This window comes from Mesocricetus auratus, unplaced genomic scaffold (genome assembly GCF_017639785.1).
Source record: "Mesocricetus auratus isolate SY011 unplaced genomic scaffold, BCM_Maur_2.0 Super-Scaffold_100042, whole genome shotgun sequence".
Lineage (NCBI taxonomy): Eukaryota > Metazoa > Chordata > Mammalia > Rodentia > Cricetidae > Mesocricetus > Mesocricetus auratus.
In genome coordinates, this window is record NW_024429219.1 from 6755579 (window position 1) to 6777629 (window position 22051).

General features: G+C 52.0%; 1 protein-coding gene across 3 annotated transcripts in view; it reads right to left on the reverse strand.

The window, feature by feature from the left end:
* Positions 1 to 1277: 1277 nt before the first annotated feature.
* The window catches only part of Ctnnbip1 (catenin beta interacting protein 1), a 51376-nt gene continuing 30602 nt past the window's right edge, over positions 1278 to 22051 (reverse strand). For all 3 annotated transcript variants that reach the window (XM_040734994.1, XM_040734995.1, XM_040734993.1), the window contains 2 exons: positions 21714 to 21804; positions 1278 to 1890 (listed from right to left, as the gene is read on the reverse strand). In XM_040734994.1, coding sequence (XP_040590928.1) covers positions 1832 to 1890; positions 21714 to 21804 — 150 coding nt within the window. In that variant the 3' untranslated portion in view covers positions 1278 to 1831. The remainder of the gene's footprint in view (positions 1891 to 21713; positions 21805 to 22051) is intronic.

Genomic DNA, 22051 nt, shown 5'->3' on the forward strand with positions numbered 1-22051 from the left:
CCAACAATGAGGCACCCGAGGGCTTGGTCTCATGACACTGGCACTGGGCTCCTGTACACTCCCTGACACAGAGAGGTCTAAAGCCTCGTGAAGATGCTCCAGTCACTCACCATTTCTCCAACTCCCAGAAAAGGTGTGGTAGAGGTGGGGGGGAGCTCCCTCCCCAGGAGCTGCTGTAAATGTGACCCCGAGGGCTAGCCTGGGGTGCTTACTGAAGGCCTAGCTGGCTCCTTGTGGCCTTTCCCACACAAGCCATGCTACTGTCCGGTTGAGGCTGGCCTGGAGAGACATGGTGCAGGAAGGCTTAGGTTCAGCTAGAGCGCACCTGCAACCCCACACCTACCTCCCCCTGGCCATGGGCCCTGGGAAGCCCAGCTAGGTTGATGCTTGCAGCCAAGGTCGCTGGGGTTCTGGGAGGGAAACTTGGGTATCTGCTTGGGTAAAGATCCCTCTTAGAGGGCCGGGCGTTGGTGGCGTTCGCCTTTAATCCCAGCACTCGGGAGGCAGAGGCAGGCGGATCTCTGTGAGTTCGAGACCAGCCTGGACTACCAAGCGAGTTCCAGGACAGCCTCCAAAGCCACAGAGAAACCCTGTCTCGAAAAACCAAAAAAAAAAAAAAAAAACCAAAAAAAAAAAAAAAAGATCCCTCTTAGAGCCTTCAGGAACTGGTGATGCTAAGTCCTGAGGAAGTGAGATGCAGCAGGGAGCAGAGAGGAGAGCTGCCAGCCAGTGTTAGCATGGGCCCCAGCCAGTGCTCCTGTGTTAGCATGGGCCCCAGCCAGTGCTCCTGTGCTAGCATGGGCCCCAGCCAGTGCTCCTGTGTTAGCATGGGCCCCAGCCAGTGCTCCGGTATTTAGCATGTACTGGCCAGGGAGAGATCTGCACAATCCTTCTCGCCCCAGGAAACTGGCTAGCTGCCAACTCTTAGAACTAAATACATAAATCTTGCCTCCTGGTCACCCCTGAGCTCTGGGCTGCTGGCTCAGGACAACACAAAGCTCCTGGGGGCTGGTTTCTAGCTGTAGACCCTACAGGGTCCCCGGGGTCCCTTTGCCGGTGGAGGCAGATGTGGTCATTAAAGCGCATGCAATCTCCAGGTGTACCCTTAGGCCTCAAATAAGCAGCAGAGTGGAAGTAAGTTCATGGCAATGGGCGGGAGTCAGGGGTGAACCAATGGGAAACCAAATCCACATATTGACTGCCAATCAAATTCAAACACAAACCCAATACGTGAAGGCAGCAGCAAGCTCTTTGTGTAATAAATATTGCAAAGCTCATTTCGTTTCTTTCTTTTCTTTTTTCAAGTCAAATATAACAATCAATCTCCCCAAACCCTGTTTTCTGCATTCAGAATAGAGGAAGTTGGTGATAGGAGCAGAACACCTGCAGCCAATCAAAGAAAAAACCATGTCCCACAAGCCAGCCAATCACAATCTTTTTCCAGTTTAAGCAGCCAATCGGGCCTCTTCATGTTCCTAAAAAAAAAAATGACCTAAATAAAGCACCAGAGCTCGGAGAGCTTCCGGGGAAGCCAGCTACCGAGGCCCAAATCTTTAAAAAAATAAAGAGTCAGAAATAAAAATAAAAGGTTTCCGTTGGTCAAGATTTAAAAATAAAAAGATTTCTTCCGGCAGCCAATCACAAGTCCATCCCTTAAGCCAATCACAAACCACCACTGGCATCCCCCTTGATGCCAGCTCTGCTGAGTGGCTGGGTGGGGAGCTGAGGGAGCAGAGGGAGGGAAGAAGGTGGTTTGCTCCCCCTCAGCCGGGAGAGGAGCCCCACAGATCTCGGCCTCGGCAGCTTTCAGGGTGTTTCCAGGGGCTTTCGGCTACTGCCTCCGGTCTTCCGTCTCCGACCTGGAAAACGCCATCACCACGTCCTCCGCACCTGCAGACCAAGGAATGAGAATCGCTGACGGCTTGTGGCATCAGGACAGGGCAGAGAGGCTACGTTCACCGTGGGATATCCCTCTTCTGCTTTCCCACCCCTGGCAAAACAGTGCAGAGTGCCTCAAGGGGCCGGGGAAGTCTTTCAGTTGAGAGGCAGAGTGCAAAAACCCCTGGATTTAGTCCCTAGCACCACACGAACTGGGTGATGTTACTGATCCCAGTACTCAGGGTGGAGGCAAGGGGATCAGAACTTCATGGTAGCCCTTGGCTACATCAGTGCCAGCCCTGGGGTACATGACAACCTAAATAAAACAGGGAAGGAGAAGATAAGTGCTTCTAATTAAGCCCACGTCCCCTCTTGTCTTCCTGCAGCCAAGCTGGGGACACAGCAGTGAGCCAGAGGCTAGTTCAAGGCCACACTGCTAAGACCTGAGACAGTGTTTGGTCCTGGAGCAGAGCTCTGTTCTGCTTATGTTCCTTGCTCCAAGGGTACCACAGCAGGGTGAGCAGTAAGATTTTCTTGGGAACCTCTACTTTTCAAGGTTAGACCAGCATTCTACCCAGTGACCACCGAGCTGCCTTTTCTAAGTGGTGGTCCAGCATTCTACCCAGTGACCGCTGGGCTGCCTGTGGCCCTTCTGGCACACCTTCCTGCTGCGATACTGGAGGCAATCTCTCTGGAAGGCGCAGATCGGAACAGCAGGGACAGGAAAAGGCCTCCAAGGATTGGGTTGGGTGGGGGTGGGGTGCAACAGGGCCTCTGGCACTTGGACTAGAGTCAGCATAGTGTTGGCTATCCTTGTCCACACCACAAGGGAGTGCTTCCTACACTCTTTGCTGCCAGGAGGAGCCAGGAGGCACCTCAGGAGGTGCTGCAGAAAGGCGGCCCATGTGAGTGCGTGCCATCCGGAGGTCCTGCCTTTGTATTAGCACAGCGGTGCTAAAGGAACTTAATCTATCACCTGGCCACCGGCTTCTGCCTTGGGGATCTGCTTATCAGCATTCTTGAGAGGAAGACCTCTGGGAGAGACACCTTTGCTTGAGAAGCCCCATGAAGCCTTTCTGTTTTCTCGGAACGTTCTGTTCTCACTCCAGTCGGGGACCACGCACTGTCACTGCAGGCAGGATTGTCCTAGCAACCACAGACTCCGGGTTACATCACACTCCACACGGTGGATGAGCTGGGCACCTAACAGATGCTGGTTTCTCTGAGGGCTGCCTCCAGCTTGCTGGCCGTGAGGGGGTCGGCAGAACATGCTTCTGTGGTAGTGAACGGTGACAACCCGCTCTCTCATCTGCCTCTAGGCTTTCTCTGCAATAAACTGTATGCCCCAAAGCAGCGCTGGGTCCCCAGGAGGGAACCGTGAGTGTGCAGAGGGAATGGGCCACCGGCTCCTCGGAGAAGCTCAGATCCAGACCACTAGGCTCTGCAGACTGCTCAGCGGACACATGTCCTGTACTATGAAGACAGTGCCTGTGATGGCTGGGTTACGGCAACCTGACACAAGCTGAAGTCATCTGAAAGGAGGAAGCCTCAATGGAAAAAGACTTCCATGAGATATGCTGTAGGGCATTTTCTTAATTAGCGACTAAAGGGGGAGGGCACAGTCCATTGTGGGTGGGGCCATCCTCAGCCTGGTGGTCCTGGGTTTTACAAGAAAGCAGGCTGAGCAAGCCAAGAGGACCATGCCAGTAAGCAGCTCCCCCCCTCCATGACCTCTGCATCAGCTCCTGCCTCCAGGTTCCTGCCCTGTTCGTGCCCTCACTGCTTGTGATGAACAGTGATGTGGAGCTGTGAGTGAAATAAACCCTTTCCTCCCCAAGTTGCTTTGGCTATGGTGTTTCAACAATAGAAACCCTAACTAGGACAATGACCTTCTGAAGGTCACACAGTCCCTCCGTAAGTATGTAACAAGACACCTAGAAAAAGCTTTGGGAGACTTTCATCCTCCCACACTGCCAGCTGGCCACATCCTCCCGGACTGGGAATCCACAGGCCTCATTCTAAGCTCTGCTCTGTTGCTGGGGCTGCAGAAGTCAACAGAGACTGCCCAGCCCACACTCTCTCCTCCTTTTTCTTTTTCTTTTCTTTTCTTTTTTTTGAACAGGGGTGGTTTCAAGACAGAGTTTCTCTGTGTAGCCTTGGAGCCTATCCTGGAACTCGCTCTGTAGACCAGCCCAGCCTCGAACTCACAGAGATCTGCCTGCCTCCCGAGTGCTGGGATTAGAGGTGTGCACCACCACTTACTCCCTCTCCTGTTTCTACAGGACTTGCTGACCACCGGGACCTTCCTTCCTTTGAAGTTAGGAGCGGGCAGGCTGAAGTTCTTCCAGAGCATCCTCTGACCTGTCCATGTCATTAGTAGACTTGGTACTCAGTCAGAGCCCAAGGATGCTGGCACTCCCTCTTTTCTCTGGAGTTTGGACCAGCAAACAAAAGGGATGGGAGAGTGGCTCAGATTTCCTCGTGGCCTGAGTCCTAGAACTCAGTTACTGAGCCAGAAGGGCACACAGATCCCTCAGGTACCCTCTTCACTGTCCTGGAAGCACCCATCCTCTATCCCTGGGCCAGAACTCTATTCTGTATGTTGTGGAAAATTACTTTAAGGTGTGCTACATTTATTTATGCTATGAGATATTTGTTTAATGGTGCATTCTTTTATGCTGCATTTGTTTAACTCTGTGAGGCTGTGTTACTTTGCCTGTCTAAAACACCTGATGGTCTAATACAGAGCTGAATGACCAATAACAAGGCAGGAGAGAAAGGATAGGCGGGGCTGACAGGCAGAGAGAAGGAGAAATCCTGGAGGAGAAAAGGGGGGAGGAACAAGATAGAACAGGAGAGTAAGACATGAGGGGCCAGCCATCCAGCCACCCGGCCACCCAGTCAGCCACGGAGAGTGAAAGTAAGATATACAGAAGTAAGAAAAGAAAAAAGTCCAAAGGCAAAAAGGTAGTTGGAATAATTTAAGAAAAGTTGGCAAGAAACAAGCTAAGCTGAGGCCGGGCATTCATAAGAAAGAAGAAGCCTCTGTGTGTAATTATTTGGGAGCTGGGAAGCGGGGGCAGCCCCCAAAGAGCAAAGAGTAAAATGTAAACTAAACCCAATAGCATTTATAGGTAAGGCTCTGTCTTCCCCACTGGTACCCACTGTCTGCTCAGAGCTTGTGTTCATCCTTTCCCAGCAGATGCAGGTGAACCCCAGCAACCGGGGCTACTTGGTGCTCCTGAATGTCTTCTCTCACAAACAGTCAGAATACTGAAACAGGACACTGCATCTCTCTCTCTCTCTCTCTCTCTCTCTCTCTCTCTCTCTCTCTCTCTCTCTCTCTCTCTCTCTCTCTCTCTCTCTCTCTCTCTCTCTCGTTTTTTGAGACAGGGTTTCTCTGTGGTTTTGGAGTCTGTCCTGGAACTAGCTCTTGTAGACCAGGTTGGTCTTGAATTCACAGAGATCTGCCTGCCTCTGCCTCCTGAGTGCTGGGACTAAAGGCATGCACCACCACCTCCTGGTGGAGATCATAATCTTTTTTTTTTTGTGGTTTTTTGAGACAGGGTTTCTCTGTATTGTTTTGGAGACTGTCCTGGAACTTGCTTTGTAGACCAGGCTGGCCTCGAACTCACAGAGATCCGCCTGCCTCTGCCTCCCGAGTGGAGATCATAATCTTATAAGCAGAAAATGCTCTCCAATTTCTACTTAATAAGAAACTCTAAACTAGTGACTATGATAAAGTTGCAGGGCATAAGAGCACTGCAATTCTATCTGCATGCACCAGCAATGAACAGTGTGAAAATGAAGTTAAGAAAATAATTTAAGATAGTATCATTCGTCAATACTACAGCACTTAGGAACAATCCCATCGCGCTTGCTCGTTTACGGTGTGGGTGAGGTGTGTGCTACAGCCCAGGAGGAAGTCAGAGGCAACCACAGGAGTCGGTTCTCTCCTTCCACCATGTGGGGCCTGGGGACAGAACTCACGCCTTACACTTTAATCACTCAAGGAAAGAAAAAGCTGAAGTCACCTGACCTTGGTGTCACATGCCTTTAATTCCAGCACTCAGGAGGCAGAGGCAGGTGGATCCCTTTGAGTTCTGAACAGCCTGGTCTACAGAGCGAGCTCCAGGGCAACCAGGGCTACACAGAGAAATCCTGTCCTGGAAAAACAAAAAACAAGTTGAAGTCTGTTACCCACTCGACCCACCCCTTCTCAGTGATGGGTTAAATAAACCCAGGGCACAAGAAGCCAGGGGCAGCCGGGTGTTGGTGGCGCACGCCTTTAATCCCAGCACTCGGGAGGCAGAGGCAGGCGGATCTCTGTGAGTTTGAGAGCAGCCTGGACTACCAAGCGAGTTCCAGGACAGCCTCCAAAGCCACAGAGAAACCCTGTCTCAAAAAACCAAAAAAAAAAAAAAAAAAAGCCAGGGGCTAGATTACCACTGAGCTGCATCTCCAGCTTACCTCATCCTGGGAGATAGGGTCTCACTCTGCAGCCAGCCCAGGCTGGCCTCAAACTCACACTCACAGCCCCTCCATCTCCGCCTCCTGAGTGCTGGACATGGCCGGCAAAGCTTCCAGGCGGGGCTGCTCCACCCAGGGGAGGATCGGCAGGAGAGGCAGACGCTAGCCAGAGATAAGAAGGTGGAGAAATCCGAGCCCTCCCTGTACGCCTCCCACCCTTTCTGATGGCCACAATGAAACAGGGCCAGTGTCCTGTCTTCCAGGCAGCTGTGGTCATCTTCAGCGCTCTTAGCACCGTGGCCTCATGAAGCCCAGGCTAACCTTGAACTCACCGTGTAGGCCAGGATGACTTTCACCTTCTGACCCTCCTACTAGTTCCCAAGTGCTGAGAGTACAGTTGCGTATCCCACAGCCAGTTTTGTGAGGTACTGGGGATCAAGCCAAGGCCTCGGGAATGCTAGGAAAAGTCTACAACCAGGTTATGTCCCCAGTGCCATTAATCTGATCTGTTCCTCGTGGTGTACATGCTGTGTGACCAGAGACTAGCCATGGTGTACATGCTATGACCAGGGACTATTCATGGTGTATATGCTATGACCAGGGACTATTCATGGTGTACATGCTATGACCAGGGGCTATCCATGGTGTACATGCTATGACCAGGGACTATCCATGGTGTACATGCTATGACCAGGGGCTATCCATGGTGTACATGCTATGACCAGGGACTATCCATGGTGTACATGCTGTGTGACCAGGGACTAGCCATGGTGTCCATGCTGTGACCAGGGACTAGCCATGATGTACATGCTATGACCAGGGACTATCCATGGTGTACATGCTGTGTGACCAGGGAGTAGCCATGGTGTACATGCTATGACCAGGAACTAGCCTTGTTCTCGGGCATATTCAGAGCACCTGGGATCCCTTGTTCAGAGACATGAAGCAGCTAGCCATGGTATACAAGCTATGTAATCAGAGACTACCACATGCTGTGTGATCAGGGAGTAGTCTTGTTCAGTCACTTCAGAGCTCCAGGGAAAGCCCCTGGCTCAGAGACGTGGAGCAGCTGGGTGAATTGGAGGCCCAGGGTCTGGAGCCTTTGCCTTTAACTACACAGAGCACCGTGTTATTTCCCCTAGGAAGGGAAGCAACTGTGTGTCTCCAGTCACCCAGAGCACTGGGGAATGCCAGGCCTCAGGCAAAGCCTGGGCCAATCTGTCTGTGCTACTATGAGAATGGAACCAAGAGCCATGGATAAAAACACCATCAATGGAGTCCAGGATGCCTTGGGGAAACTCAGCAGGAAACTCAAGTGTCAACTGTCCTCCCTGTCCTCTGCCTCTACGACTGTGACACATCCGTCTAGAGAGCGGGGCTGAGGCTGGGCTCTCTGGCCAGGGTGGGGCAGATACCCGCTGGTCCTTCCATCCCACGCCCAGTGCCAGCTTTGGCCCTTTAACGGAGCTAGTCAAGTGACTGGGGAGAGAAAAATGACAAATATGCAGAAGCAGGGACATGGGGAAGCTGGCCCCTGGCTGGGGGCGGGGCCAGACAATGGGGTCACTGGTCTGTCAGTGAGCTAGGGATGAATTCACACCAGCAGTGTTGAAAGCCAGATTCTGCCTCAAGCCAGCACTCACGCCCAACTAGATCACAGCAGGACAGTGTGGTTTGGGGGAAGGGCTCCAGAAGGTGGATGAAGAATCATTCTTGCTACCTTTTCCTTGTAACTCCAGGCTAACCTTGAACTTGCAAGTCTCCTGGAAGCCCAAAAGACCCCCGCAGACCAGGATGGGCACAGCCCTATGTGGATGGCATTGGGAAAAAGGGGAGGACTCATATGAGCAGCAGCAGCCGCAGCTGAATACCATATGACCTAACTTTGAGGGCCTCAAAGCCCAGCCTCCATGACAGCATGAGCCCTGGGATAAAGGTCTTGACTCTGTCATCCTTAAGGTTACTGAAACTATAGCACCCTTACAGGCAAAGTGTCCCAGGACTATTCCTGCTTCAGACATTCTGAGGTCAGGTACCCTATGGAACCTTATACCTACCTAGCCCAAGTATGAGAACAGGACCTTGGGCTGGGGAGATGGTTCAATTGGCCGAGTGGTTGCTATGCAACAGGAGGGCGTGCTCAGATCTTCAGCACTCACGTAAAAATGCGGCATGGTAGAGTATGTCTGAAACCTTCATGCTAGATTACACAAAGACATGAGGGTCCTTCAGCTCACTGACCAGCAAGTCTAGCAAGTTTAGCCAACTGGCCAATTGGCATACTTTAAAAAAAAGTGTAAGGCTGGCAATATGCCAACTTCAGTTGAATCCCTAGAGCCTTGTAAAGGTGCAGAATGTGCATCTGTAATCCCAGCATGCCTATGTGAGAAGGGAGGGCAGCCAGGAAAACTGCCCAGAAGCTCGTGGGCCAGCCTGCCCAAGTGTGGACTGCCCCGGTGTGAACCGCCCTAGGAGTGTGAACCGCCCGAGGAGTGTGAACCGCCCGAGCGTGAAGCACAGCAGAAACAACTAGAGAACCCCTGCCAAACAATGAGAAGCGAGAAAAAAACCAGAAAGTTCTCCCCTGACCTCCACATATGCAGGGTGGCACTGATGACCACACACACTCACAGAGGAGGGTGCCATGGCTGGACAGACAGACAGGCAGACAGACAGGCACGCACGCACGCACACACACACACACACACACACACACACACACACACACACACACACACACACACACACAAGATTAGTAGCCTCTTAGGGCTGGAGAGACGGCTCGGTGGTTAATACTTGTTGCTCTTGCAGAGGACACAGGTTTGGCTCCCAGCACTTGGTGGCTCACAACTGTTTGTAATTCTAGTTCCAGGGGATCCAATGTCCTTTTCTGACCTCTGTGGACACCAGACATCCACATGGTGCACAGATATAGATGCAGGCAAAAAAAATTCATACAAAGTAAAATAAATGTTTTTACATCAGCAGCATGAAAAGCTAAAAAATTGAAACCCTAAGGCTGCAGAAACTCCAAATTCCCAAGGTTGAGAGAGGGAACCCCCTTTATGAGTCATTACCAATGTAGGGCACTTTAAGTGCCTCTAAATCCCCAGGGAGCACCCCTGCTGAGCCTTGTGAGCTCTAGGCTGGGTGAGACATCTTCAGCACACAGGTGCCAGCCAACTCATCATGGAGCAAGCGACCCCAGGCATATTCCCACCCCAAATGTTCTAGTCCCTTCCCTGACTACCTGGGCTGGGTGCAGCACCTCTTCATGCCATGAATTTATTATCCTGAAAGTCAGCAAGCACCCAACCCAGCAATGCCTCAGCTACCAGCTCTGGGGAATCGCTTTCTGGAAAAACAGGTCCCAAAGGGCCCCCAAAGGGAAGAACTTCTGAGGGGAACAAGGCTGGTACTCCCCTGCACTGGGCTTCCTCCCACATAAGCCAACACCCACGGGGCAGCATGTGCTGTTTTTAGCATCCCCAGGCTACAAGCCAGGTGATCTGCACACCTCCGCTTCCATACCCCAAAGCTCCCATGGGATGCTTTTTACCCAAGGCAGCGCCACACTTGGGTTGCTATGGGAACAGTGGGTTCTGATTCACCAAGGGCTTAGCAGCAGGAGCAGCACTAGGCTCTGTGGTACCTACTGGGCTCCAACAGTCAGAGATGTCATAGGTGGGTTCCTAGAGCAGGCCAACGAGGGTACAGGAAACAGCTGCAGCCCTTCCCAGGCTCCCCTGCTTCAGTGGATCCCAGGAGCAAGCCTTGGCATCTGGAACCTGGGGCTGACTGTGACTCTGATGACCTGTGTACCCCAGGGAAGTCCTGGAGCACTCAACCTCAGTTTAGTCACCTACAAAGTATGGCAAACGGCACCTAGGCCATCACGCTAACACAGGAGGAATAGTGTTTAGGGACAACTGTTGTGCCAAACTCCAGCTGTATTTCCAGAGGCCCCTGCATCCAAACGAGGTGTTCATTCTCCTCATTTAAATTTCTTCAAGCTCTCCTGCAAAATCAGCTCTTCCAGACCAGAGAATCTAATTAAGTACTGGAGGGTGTTCACTTGACACAGTTTAGAGTCACCCCAGAAGGAAGTCTCAGTCGAAGGAGTGCCCAGATCATGCTGGCCTGTGGGCATGCCTCTGGGAGACTGTTTCTCTTGTTAATTGATCTAGGAGAGCCCAGCCCACTGTGGGAGGCATCATTCCCTAGGCAGGTGGCCTGAGCTGTAGAAGACAACTAGCTGAATGTTAGCCTCCTGCAAGTGAGTCAGCAAGCATGGCTTCTGCCGTGCCTCCTCGGCTGTGAGTGAGCTCCCTGGTGGAGTGGCAAGCAGGCCTGCCTTGGGGCCTGCCTGACACCCTCAACAGCGGACTGACCTGCAAGATGACACAAACCCTTTGCTCTCCTAAGAGGCTTTTGGTCAGAGTGTCTACAGAACAACAGGACGAAACTAAAGGGACAGATGTGGGAGGTGACAAGGGCCTGTCTCCCCAGGGCTCAGGTTATCACTAAAGGCTTGCATATTCTCAAATTAGACTCTGAGAATCACCTTGGAGCTGTTCCCTTGTCATTGCCTGTTTTGTTCATCACCAAGACAGCGGCTTTGATGCCTTGCTCCAGGCTATCCTGGACTTCCTGAGCTCAGGTGACCCGACAACCAGCTGGACAACAGACCGACTGCATCACATCTAGCTTTGTTTAAAATGCAGTGTCCTAGGCACATCTGACAGCCACTGTTACTCCCTGAACCTAGGAATAGCACAGGCTCCCTCTGTGAAGTGCAGGCTGGCATCAGCTCTCAACTGCCAGGACCACAGCTATTCCACATCATGCCCTGCTCTGTTTAAAATGCAGATGGCCAGGCTCTTCGGGCAGGTGCTGTGATTCACTGGGCCTGCATTCTAGCTTCCTGGGAGGGCCACTCCCGGTCAGCCACACAGGGAAATGTGTACACTCAAAGCTCCTGTGCATTTGTATATGTACCCTATTGTCTGTCCTTCATGGAGGACAAGGCTGTCATCTGACACCGTGCTGAGCTTATAGCAGTGAGAGACTAAAGTGACTGGAACTGTCCAACTGCTGGACAGAGTGGTCCTCCATTCCCCTCCCAGGGCAGGGACCCACCTCTCAGGATGGGTTGGGAAGTCCAAGTCATGCCAGGGCCTTTTTTTTTCTTTTGGTTTTTTGAGACAGGGTTTCTCTGTGGCTTTGGAGGCTGTCCTGGAACTCGCTCTTGTAGAGCAGGCTGGTCTCAAACTCACAGAGATCCGCCTGCCTCTGCCTCCTGAGTGCTGGGATTAAAGGCGTGCGCCACCAACGCCCGGCTGATGCCAGGGGCTTTAATGCCTTCCAAGCATTTGTCCTCAGCTTTAAGAAACAGGACATGTGCTGGGTAAAAGTGGTCCAGATCTGGGATGTTAAAGGCGCAGCCTGCCCTGCTCAGCACATTCCTCACTCTTCTTTGGGGTTCCCTTTCTTTCTCAGTACAGGAGCTACGGACCAGATCCCCATGGAGTTCTGTGCGATGCACGTGGCTTCTGGCTCCACACTGTTACTGGGTTACAGGTAATTCTCACAGAAGTGTTGATTAAAGTCAAGAGGCTGAGCTTCCTGCCCCAGATGAACTCTCCCTAGGCTGACTCTATTTCAGCACTGACTGTTTTCACCTGGGGCCTCCAGAAGGAGCCTCGAAGGAGCCAGCCTGGGGAGAGGAGATCCAGAAACCAGTGGAGGGTCAGCGCAGCAGGGGCAGCACAGAGAGAGTAGCTGCTGCCCACAGGGAGGAGCCACTCAGAGCTGCTCAGCCTCCAGGAGGCTTCGGTCTATGCAGGACTCCAACCAACAGCTCCTCTGGATCTGAACGTGTGACGTGAAGAAAGCGCAGCCCTCTCTCCACAGATTCCTGATACTCTGTGACAACAGATCAGAAGGCAAAGACTGGCATGGGGCTCTGGGAGCCCGAGCGGGTACCAGCTGCCCTGGGAGGGGCGTGAGAGGGCACTCGGAAGACGAGCGAGAACAGAGGCTGAACGTGCAGGGGAGGAGGAATCCAGAGCACGGAACACACTGGGTTGAAAAACGGAGATGCTCCTGCCGCCACCCTCGGCCTCACGGCACCGCAGGGGTCAAAGTGCAGAGCTGGGTCACCCCAAAGCGCCCAGTCCTGCTGTTTTCCCCAGAGCACAGCTACTGCAGTAAGTTCTCAGCTCAACCACGAGACCAGGGAACTATTTTGGGCTGTCCACCAGCACCCTGAACCAGGCGCCTCTGTTTCTGCGGGGGAAAGCCAGGAGGCCTGAAAAAGCCCACAGCCCTTTCCTGGAAATCCTGTGGAGAAAGGAGACTCAGACAGAAGCTAGTACAGGCCCAGGGAACCAATATGACAACCAGGCATGTCCCCTGGAATTCCCTTGGCAGAGAAAGAACAAGGAGATCCCTTGTCAAATGAGCCATGTCAGGGCTGGGACACTGGACACTTGGCCCACCCAAGACACCGCAGAAGAGCAACAATTCTGCCAGCTATGGTGGCACTCAGTGGTGATCCCAGTACTTGAGAGGCTGAGGCAGACCACAAGTTCAAGGCCATATGAAAAACATCTCTAGGGGGCTGGAGAGATGATTTGGTGGTAAGGAGTGCTGGCTGCTCTTCTATAAGACCTGGGTTCAAGTCCCAGCACCCATGTGGCAGTTTAACTGTAACTCCAATTAGACGCCCTCTTCTTGCCTCTGAAGGAATGGGGCACACATGTGGTGCAAAAACATACATGTAGGCAAAACACCCACACACATAAAATAGTAACGGAAAAAGTCACAACTCTGGCTGGGGCTGGAGAGACGGCTCGGCAGTTAAGAGCACCCACGTGGCTTAGGTGACTCCAGTTCCACAATGGAAACCCCTCAGGGCTCTACGGGCTCTTCACTCGTAGGCACACAGACCTTCCACACACACACATGCATGTAACCAAACACAAAGCAAATCTTAAACAAAACAAGACTTAGGAGCCTCGGGATGGAGAGAAGGCTCAGAGGTTAAGAGCATTGGCTGCTCTTCCAGAGGACCTGAGTTCAATTCCCAGCAACCACATGGTGGCTCACAACCATCTATGCTGAGATCTGGTGCCCTCTTCTGGGCTGCAGGCAGAACATTATATTCATAATAAATAAATCTTTTTTTTTTTTGGTTTTTTACGAGACAGGGTTTCTCTGTATTGTTTTCGAGGCTGTCGGTCCAGCCCAGCCTTGAACTCACAGAGATCCGCCTGCCTCTGCCTCCCAAGTGCTGGGATTAAAGGCGTGCGCCACCACCGCCCGGCGCAACAACAACAAAACCTTAGGAGCCAGCAAGATAGCTCAGTGGGTAAAGCCACATGTAGCCAACCCTGACAATTGGCGTCCCATCCCTGGAACATACATGGTGGAGAAAAACAACTCCCACAAGCTGTTATCTAACTTCTATACATATGACATGTGCACACATGTGTATAAACTCACACACACTCACACACACTAGATTAAAATGTAAAACATTTAAAAAACAAAACAACTATGCTATGTAGACAGTTTGCCTACAGTGTGGCCTTTGTAACCCAGCTGCTCCAGGGACTCACTAGGTGCCTGTACTGTGTATGCAGCAGGGCATGAAGAACCCAGAGTGGGTGCATCCACAGCCACCTGCAGGTGCAGGGGTCAGACAGCAGAGACAGCAGAAAGAGCCCCGACCTCCCACCTCCCCTAAGTGACACCGTGTAATCACTTAAATTGTACCTGGTCCTCAGAGCTGGGACCTATACCTTAAGAGCTGGCAACATAGTTTAGTAGTACAGGGCTTACCTAGCATAAGTAAGGGCTTAGGTTCGATCCCAGCACAGAAAGCCAGAAGGAAAAGAGGGAGGAGGGAGGGAGGGAGGGAGGGAGGGAGGCAGGCGAATGACAGCAAAACCCCGCTATGGCCAGTAAGCCATCCCTAAATCGGCCTTAACATAAATATTGAAGATGTACAAAGGGTGTTGATCTGGAACCCACGCTGGTTGACTCGATGGTCTTGAGCTGCCTCTCTCAGACAAAGAGAGCCCATGTTACAGGGCTCTAACGACACTCACTGGGGAGAACCTTGTGTGTTTCTTTGCAAGGAACTTGGCACAGAGAAGGAGTCTAATGAATGCTTGCCATTAAGATGATTAATAGCAGAAATGAGATCCAACAGGAATAGACTGGTCAATAACTTACGATAGACAGATGCTGCGTATTATGCAATGACCAAAATGTTGTCTTGAAAATTGTTGAATAGCTCAATGAAACTGCCTGAAGTAAAAAATACATCTCTCCCCCCTCTCTCTGTCTTTGTCTCTGTCTGTCTCTCGTCTATGTCTCTCTCTCTCTCTCTCTCTCTCTCTCTCTCTCTCTCTCACACACACACACACACACACACACACACACACACACGCACGCACGCACACACTTGCACACACATGTATGTATTTATGAATGCTTAGATGGATCACAGCATTCATGCTATAAAGTCAACTCTGATAGAAGTGCCTGCCCAGCTTGTAAAAGGCTATGGAGATGCTAGGAAGAATATGAAGAAAAGGAAACAGAGTCTATAACTACACAGTAGCATCCGATCCTTTAGGCTTATCTGCTCTCCTCTCATTTCCTGCAGTGACCATGCATCACTTCAGAGCCAGGAGAGACAATCGATGCACACTCTGTGGGGCAGCACCCACGAGAAAGGGATGCTCAGCATTCTGTGGCCTACTTCAAGAAGCTGTGGCTCCAACCCCCACATCCCTACCCCCTACCATGTCTGCAGCTGGTTCTTCTCAGAAGGACCAACTTCCCAGTGAAGCATTGGTTTCCTTAGGTTCAAAGCAGAGTCCCGCCCGGCTGTCAAGTCTGCTTGGCCATCCTTGGGGACCAGGAGACGGAATTCAGAATTCACTGACTCTCTGGCTCCCAGCCCAGAACCTTCTCTATCATTGTGTTCAGTCCTGTTTACCAAGAGCCTGATGGGGTCCACGCAGCCACACAGATAGATGCACACATAGCAGGCAGCCTCAGTCCCAAGCTCAGGACGTCAGCATTGGGTCAGCAGAGGGACTAGCCCAAGCTGCAGGAGGCAGGGGCTGAGAGCCGAGTTCCCAAGCTTGCCAGTGCAGAGGGGTCGAGGGGTGAGCACGGCAGCCTAGGACACAAGTCAATCACAATGGCTACTAAGGCGTGAGTGAGGGCACTGGGCGAGGGCAGCACGGAGCCTCAGACACTGTAACTTCTTCAGTACTGTCTCTTCTGAGGCTTCATAAACCACTCTGGCTGTGGAAGTGAAGAGTGGACCAGGGGACTAAGATCAATCGAGAGGCCAGTTAGGAGCTAGGCAGTGGCCAGTTAGGAGCTGGGCAGTGCTGGCGCACGCCTTTAATCTCAGCACTCAGGAGGCAGAGGAGGACGGATCTCTCTGGGTCTAAGGCCTGCGTGGTGTACCGCAGTGAGTTCCAGGACAGTCAGACAGGACAGAGAAACCCTGTCTGGAAAACAAAAAGATGCCACTTGCGACCTCTCTGTAAAAACTGAGTTAAAAGGGGGCTGGAGAGACAGCTCAGGAGCTAAGATCACTTGCTGCTCTTGTAGACGACCCCTGGACTTGACTCCAGCACCCTCATGGCCCCTATAACTCTCCACAGCTCCATTTCCACGGGACCTTGGGACCTGGAACCTTCTAGCCTCTGCAGGCGCCCGGCACACACACACACACACAGAGGAAACACACACACAAAAATAAATTAAGCTGTAGCTTAATTTTACAAATAATGGAGCTAACAGGGATGGGGACTGGCTCAGCTGGCACGCACAGATCTCTGGGATTGGTCCTCAACACTGCGTCAGTGATCATAGCACTAAAGACGGTCAAAAGCTCAAGACGGGTGGACAGAATGGTTCAGTTCAGCAGGGAAAGGTGCCCTGCTGCCAAGCTAGACAACCTAGTTCAGTCTCTGGATCCCACACAACAGAAGGAGAGAACTGCCTCCTGGGAACTGTCCTCTGACCTCCAGTGTGTGTCATGGCAGGCACACGCACGCGCGCAGGCACATGCACAAGGACTAGGCTGGCCTCCTGAGTGCTGGGATTAAAGGCGCACACCACCACTGCTCCGCATGAAAAACACTTTTAAAAGTTTAAGATGGGGCTGGAAAGGTGGCTCTGGGGTTGAGAGCACGCACTGACTGTTCTTCAGAGGACATGGTTCAATTCCCAGCACCCACACGGCAACTCACAACTGTCTGTGACTCCAGTTTTAGGGATCTGACATCCTCACACAGACATATATGCAGGCAAAACACCAATGTGCTTAAAATAAAAATAAAAATATTTTTAAAAGTTAAGATCATTCTCAGCTACAAAGCAAATTCAAGAGCAGCCTGTTCCATATAAGACCCCGTCTCAAACACACAGGAAGCTGGGGCTGGAGAGATGGCCCAGAGGCTGAGAGCACTGGCTGCTCCTCTGGACCTACGTTCAGTTTCCAGCACACATGAGGCTCACAAGCATCTGGAACTCCAGTTCATGGGTATCTAGTGCCCTCTTCTGGTCCCTGTGGGTACTGCAGGTATATGGTGTACCTCCATCTGTCCAGGCACACACACATAAAAATAAAAAAATAAAAATCTTAAAAAGCAAAACAACACAACAACAAAAACCTAAGACAAGAATTCAAACAAGAAGGAGAGGCCGAGGCCAATCTGGGGAGCATTAAAGCAGAAGGATCAAAGCCCCGAGGAACGGCCACAGCGAGGGGTGCAGAAGTGACTCAGAGGGTTAGTATCTGCCTCCCGGTGTGAATGAGGGCCTCCGCCAATCCCGAGTCCCACCACCACCAAAGAGGGAGGAAAGGAGGGAGGGAGGGAGGGAGGGAGGGAGGGAGGGAGGGAGGGAAGGAGGGAGGTGCCTGGTGAGAACACAGGTGGAGAGGCTGGTCTACAAAGGAGGCCCCGTTGGACCTGCTGAGCATGCAGGGCAGGGCTGCATCAGGACAGCCAGATGAAGCGCTGGGGATTTGGAGGGCGCTCTGGGATGAGGTATAGTTGGTAGGTGTTGACCTGAGGTCTGTGGAAGTCACGTGAAGTAGGGTAGAGAGGGAAGACTAAATCTAGAGGCCCTGATACACCGGCGAGGACAGGAGGGGGGAGGGGAGCACTGCCAATGGAGAGGAAGGAGGCAGTCTTCAGGCAGGCTGAGAACGAGGAAGGGCCACTGTTCAGTACTGGGAGACCACCGGGCCTGCTGAAACCAACTGGTCAGTCCCTTTCCCAGCTCCTGCCCATTCTCTCTAAACACAGCTAGACGGTGGTGGGAACCAGCTGCCAACCCCACCCCAGTGGACAAATGTATGAGCCTAGACGGTAGCTGGGTTCCCACGGGTGAGGCTGAGTGCTGTCCTTTGGGTGGGTCTGCCTCAGGACCTCTGTATAGAGGGACAGACGGGCCACAGGAAGTTGCTCAAAATCTTCTCAAGCTAGGGTGGAGCTCTGCCATCTTCTGAGAGACAGAGCCACCTAGTGGACAGAAGGTGCAAGACCCTCATCCTCCTAGCCCCATGTCTGTCTAGGCTTTGGCCGTCTAGGCAGAGGCAGCAGGACACACTGAGAAGGCGGTAGGTGAGACTTTTACTGGAGACCAACTGAGCCTCACAGGACAGACAGAAACACAAGCCTCACAGGACAGACAGAAACACAAGCCCCTGGTCTACACTATAGACTAGCTTGGGTTCTATTAATGGGTGGTTGTATGTGGTTTATTTGTAACAGAGAAAACAAAAGGAGGCTTGAGATCTTCCACGTCTGGTACACCCTGACCCCAATTCATAGTCTTTGAGCTCCCCAGAGCCTGTGGAAGTAGCGTTTGGTCCAGGTGGGGTGACTTCCAGAGCTAGGGGGCAGTCCACAGGGTATCAGAACCACAGATCCTGTACATTCTTTGTCTGACATGATTCTTCCCCAATCCAGGAAACCCATGCCACAGCAAAGAAAGTATCTACGGATGCCACACACCCAGGAGACCTCAGGTTCTAGAGTGTCTAAGGATGGCCACACCCACCTGCCCATAGCCGCTTCTGGCTGAGTCGGCAGTTTTGGAACCAAAGCAACGGAGAGGTCTCTGTGATCACCTCTTTTTTTTTTTGAGACAGGGTCTCACATAGCCCAGGCACCAACCTCAAACTCACTATGTAGTCAAGAATGACTTTCAACTGAGACTTCTGCCTTTGCCTCCCAAGTGCTGTGTTCACAAGGATGCCCTACAAACCTAAGGTTTCATGGGCGCTAGGCAAGCACTCCGCCATTGCGCTACACCCTTAGCCTTAACTGTGACCTTCATAAACAACTTAGCAGACTGCATTGTGCTTTCAATTATTGGTTTTGCAAAGTGAGTTTTCATATGCATGTATAAGTATGGGTTATTAAAATACAGTCTGGTAGTGAGATCTAACTAAGCACCTGTGGTGCTGACCACACCCAAACTGGTCACAGGTACATATGTGAACGTGTGAGATTTAGTCTGGGGTCCGGGACAGGCTTGCCCTCTCTTGTGTCTGGTCGGATCACTGGGAACAGCCTGGGAGGATCCTGGGAGCTGGAACCTGCGGTGATCACCCGCCTCTTGTGTGACGTCTTCTCGAATAAACTTCACTTAACCTGTACTGAGTCTAGTGAATCTTGATTTCCATGCAATATCTGATGTCAGAAGTGATATTGGTCACAGATGCAATAGTTATATCTCTTACTACGGAGTCTCTTATATCCCAGACTGGCCTTGAACTCTTACTAGGATTAAAATGTGCATTAACACATCAGGGTACATAATGTAACTTTAAAATATATATGCTTTTTAAAAAATCATGTGTATGTGTGTGTTGGGGAAGTCCTATGTATATGTCAATAAAGCACTGCTGGCCAATAGGAATCTAGATAGGTGGGACTAGGAGTCCAGGAGGACTCTGGGAAGGAGAAACACAGAGTCAAGATGTAACACCATGGGTTAGGAAGCCCGGAACTATTCTCCGGTAAGAGAAATACTTAGATTAACAATTATGGGATAATTACTTAAGTCAGAGCTAGCCAGTAAGAAACAAGCAAGGCCAACAGCTTCATAATTAATATAGCCTCCTGTGTGTTTATTTGGGACTGATGCAGCTCTAAAACCAGGCTGGTGGGAAGGCTTCTCTCAAAGAAAAAGGCTTCCCTTCACATGTGTGGGTCTGTGCATGTGAGTGCAGGTGCCTACAGAGACATTAGGTTACACTGGAGTTACAGGTAGTTGTGAGTTATCTGATATGGGTGCCGGGAGTTGAACTCAGGTCCTCTGCACAAGTGGTACTTCTAACTGCTGAGCCATCTCTTGGGCCAGTATATAATTTCTTAAGGGCAAGTGGAAATAACTCAATAGCAGAGTGCCTACCTAGCATGTGTAAGGCCCTGAGTTTGAACTCTGGTACCACAAAACATATTTTCCTCTTCTACTACAAAAGAATTCATGAACAACATACAAAAACATTTTCTAGCCGGGCGGTGGTGGCACACGCCTTTAATCCCAGCACTCCGGAGGCAGAGGCAGGTGGATCTTTGTGAGTTCGAGGCCAGCCTGGTCTATAAGAGCTAGTTCCAGGACAGCTTCCGAAGCCACAGAGAAACCCTGTCTCAGGGGAAAAAAAAAAAAAAAAAGAAATTCTAAAACTTCCTAGCTTGGAAAGTGAAAAGTGAAAGTCCATCATGAAGACCACACCCAGTCAAGGTGTTCTATCAAGGGGCTGCAGGCAGTGGCAGAGCACAGTTTAACAGGCATGAGCCCCAGGGCTGCCCCTCAATGCCACACACACCACTCTTTCCTATTAACAGTCAGTATGTATCCCACTGGCTTTTAGATGCAATTGAATGTATGTGGCAGGGGACATGTGCTGGGCGCTGCCTATTCTGACCTGGTCCCGCAGTTTCTCCTGTTAAGGGCATTCCACTAGGGACACTTGTACAGAGACTCAGAAACTCAGTGACTCAGGACCATGTGGGAGGAAAGTAAGTCCCTGGGAGCTTGGAAGCCTGAAGTTTTCTGGTGGACCTTAGCTTAGGGGCTGGGAGAGGGAAATCCAGGCCAGATGTGGGGAAGAAAAGGACTCACCCGAGAGACAGTGGGAAGGGAGGCAGACTGTAGACACCTTTGCTGTGGTGCCGCTTAGCACACAGCCCACGTGAGCAGGCACGCCTGGGCAGGCCGTGGATGAGACATGCATGGCCCCAAATTGCTCTGAGTTAGCAGAGGTTTCCTGGAAGGTTTCTGCTGAGCTAGCCATGCCACATCCAGCCCCAGTGCTCTGGAAGTAGCCCCTGCTTCAGGGCTGAGCCCGCAACATGCAGTTTAATCGGGGCGGCAGCCCAATGTGCTGGATCTGCCCCCCCACCTCACCCCCAACCCCGTCCAGTCCCGGCCAGCAGCCTCAACACAGCAAACACTCTGCTCCAGCGGTGGCCGCCCCTGCAGGGAGGGACTTGCCTGAGCCACTCAAGTATCATAGCCCAAATCCCAACGAAACACGGGAAGAACAGAAAAGGACGCGAGAAGATGCTCATCAGGGTGCTGTGCCGGCGTCAGGCCGCGTTCAGAGACAGAGAACCGCCATAAGCAGCCGAGGGACATGGAGCCGCCCACGGCCTTGTCTCAGTGACTCCTGGGCACCTCTGTTTGGTCAAGGGCAATGACTTACTGCTTCCAAACCACTGTCAGCTAACAGGAAGTAACAAGCATTTGCTGTCAACTGTCAAATCCTGTGAATCGATCCCTGGGCACAGCCCCTGGTGTTCAATAAACACCCATGGACTTTTGACCATGGGGATCCTCAGAACTCCCTTGGGCGTATGGGGACATCAGGCCCCTTGGGCTATCCTTCCTGCTAGTGCCAGACCCGCCAGCCACCGCACAGCCGTGCCCCACAGGGACAATGCTGTCACCACACATTCATTGTCCCTGAACCAGGAGCGGAGGGACAGGAATAGAGGACAAGGAGCAAGAGGGGAGGTCGTAGTGGGTTAGGGAACGCAAAAACCAGACCCTTTGAGCTTCCACAGACCCCCAGATGTAACTATCCCCTCCCTCCCCCAGGCCTGGGAGGGAATGTACCACCTGCCTTGTTGGATCCCTGACTCCCACCTGAGGAGAGAGATGGACCAGACAGGAGGCCGTCTGTGGATAAGAGGGAACAAGAGCCTCTTTTGTCTCGCCTAAACTGGCAGGTCAGCCATTCAGCCCTGCGAGGAGGCACTGCTTAGTGCGCTGGGGAGGGCTTGGCAGGCGCCCGGCCCTTGACTCACCCTGGTCGATGGAGTGCTGTGGCAGCTGACTGAGCTGGCTGCTGACTACCCCCGCGTAGGTGCGCAGGAATTCTTCCTCGCTGGCGGTCAGCTGCAGGGTGAGAGAACTGTGGTGAGGGGAGCAAGTACCTGAGCCCATTAGGACCTCTCCTCCTGCTCCTTGTCCCCTATTCCTGGCAAGGCCTCTGTGGTTTCCCAGCAGTCACATCCGCCTCCACCCTGGAAACCAGGTCCCTGAGGTTCACCAGTCTTGCCACTGACTTTGAATCTAGATCACTGTCTGTTCTGGAGCAGACAGAGCAGGTACGAAAGTCAGGCCCTGGCCAGACACCAGCAGT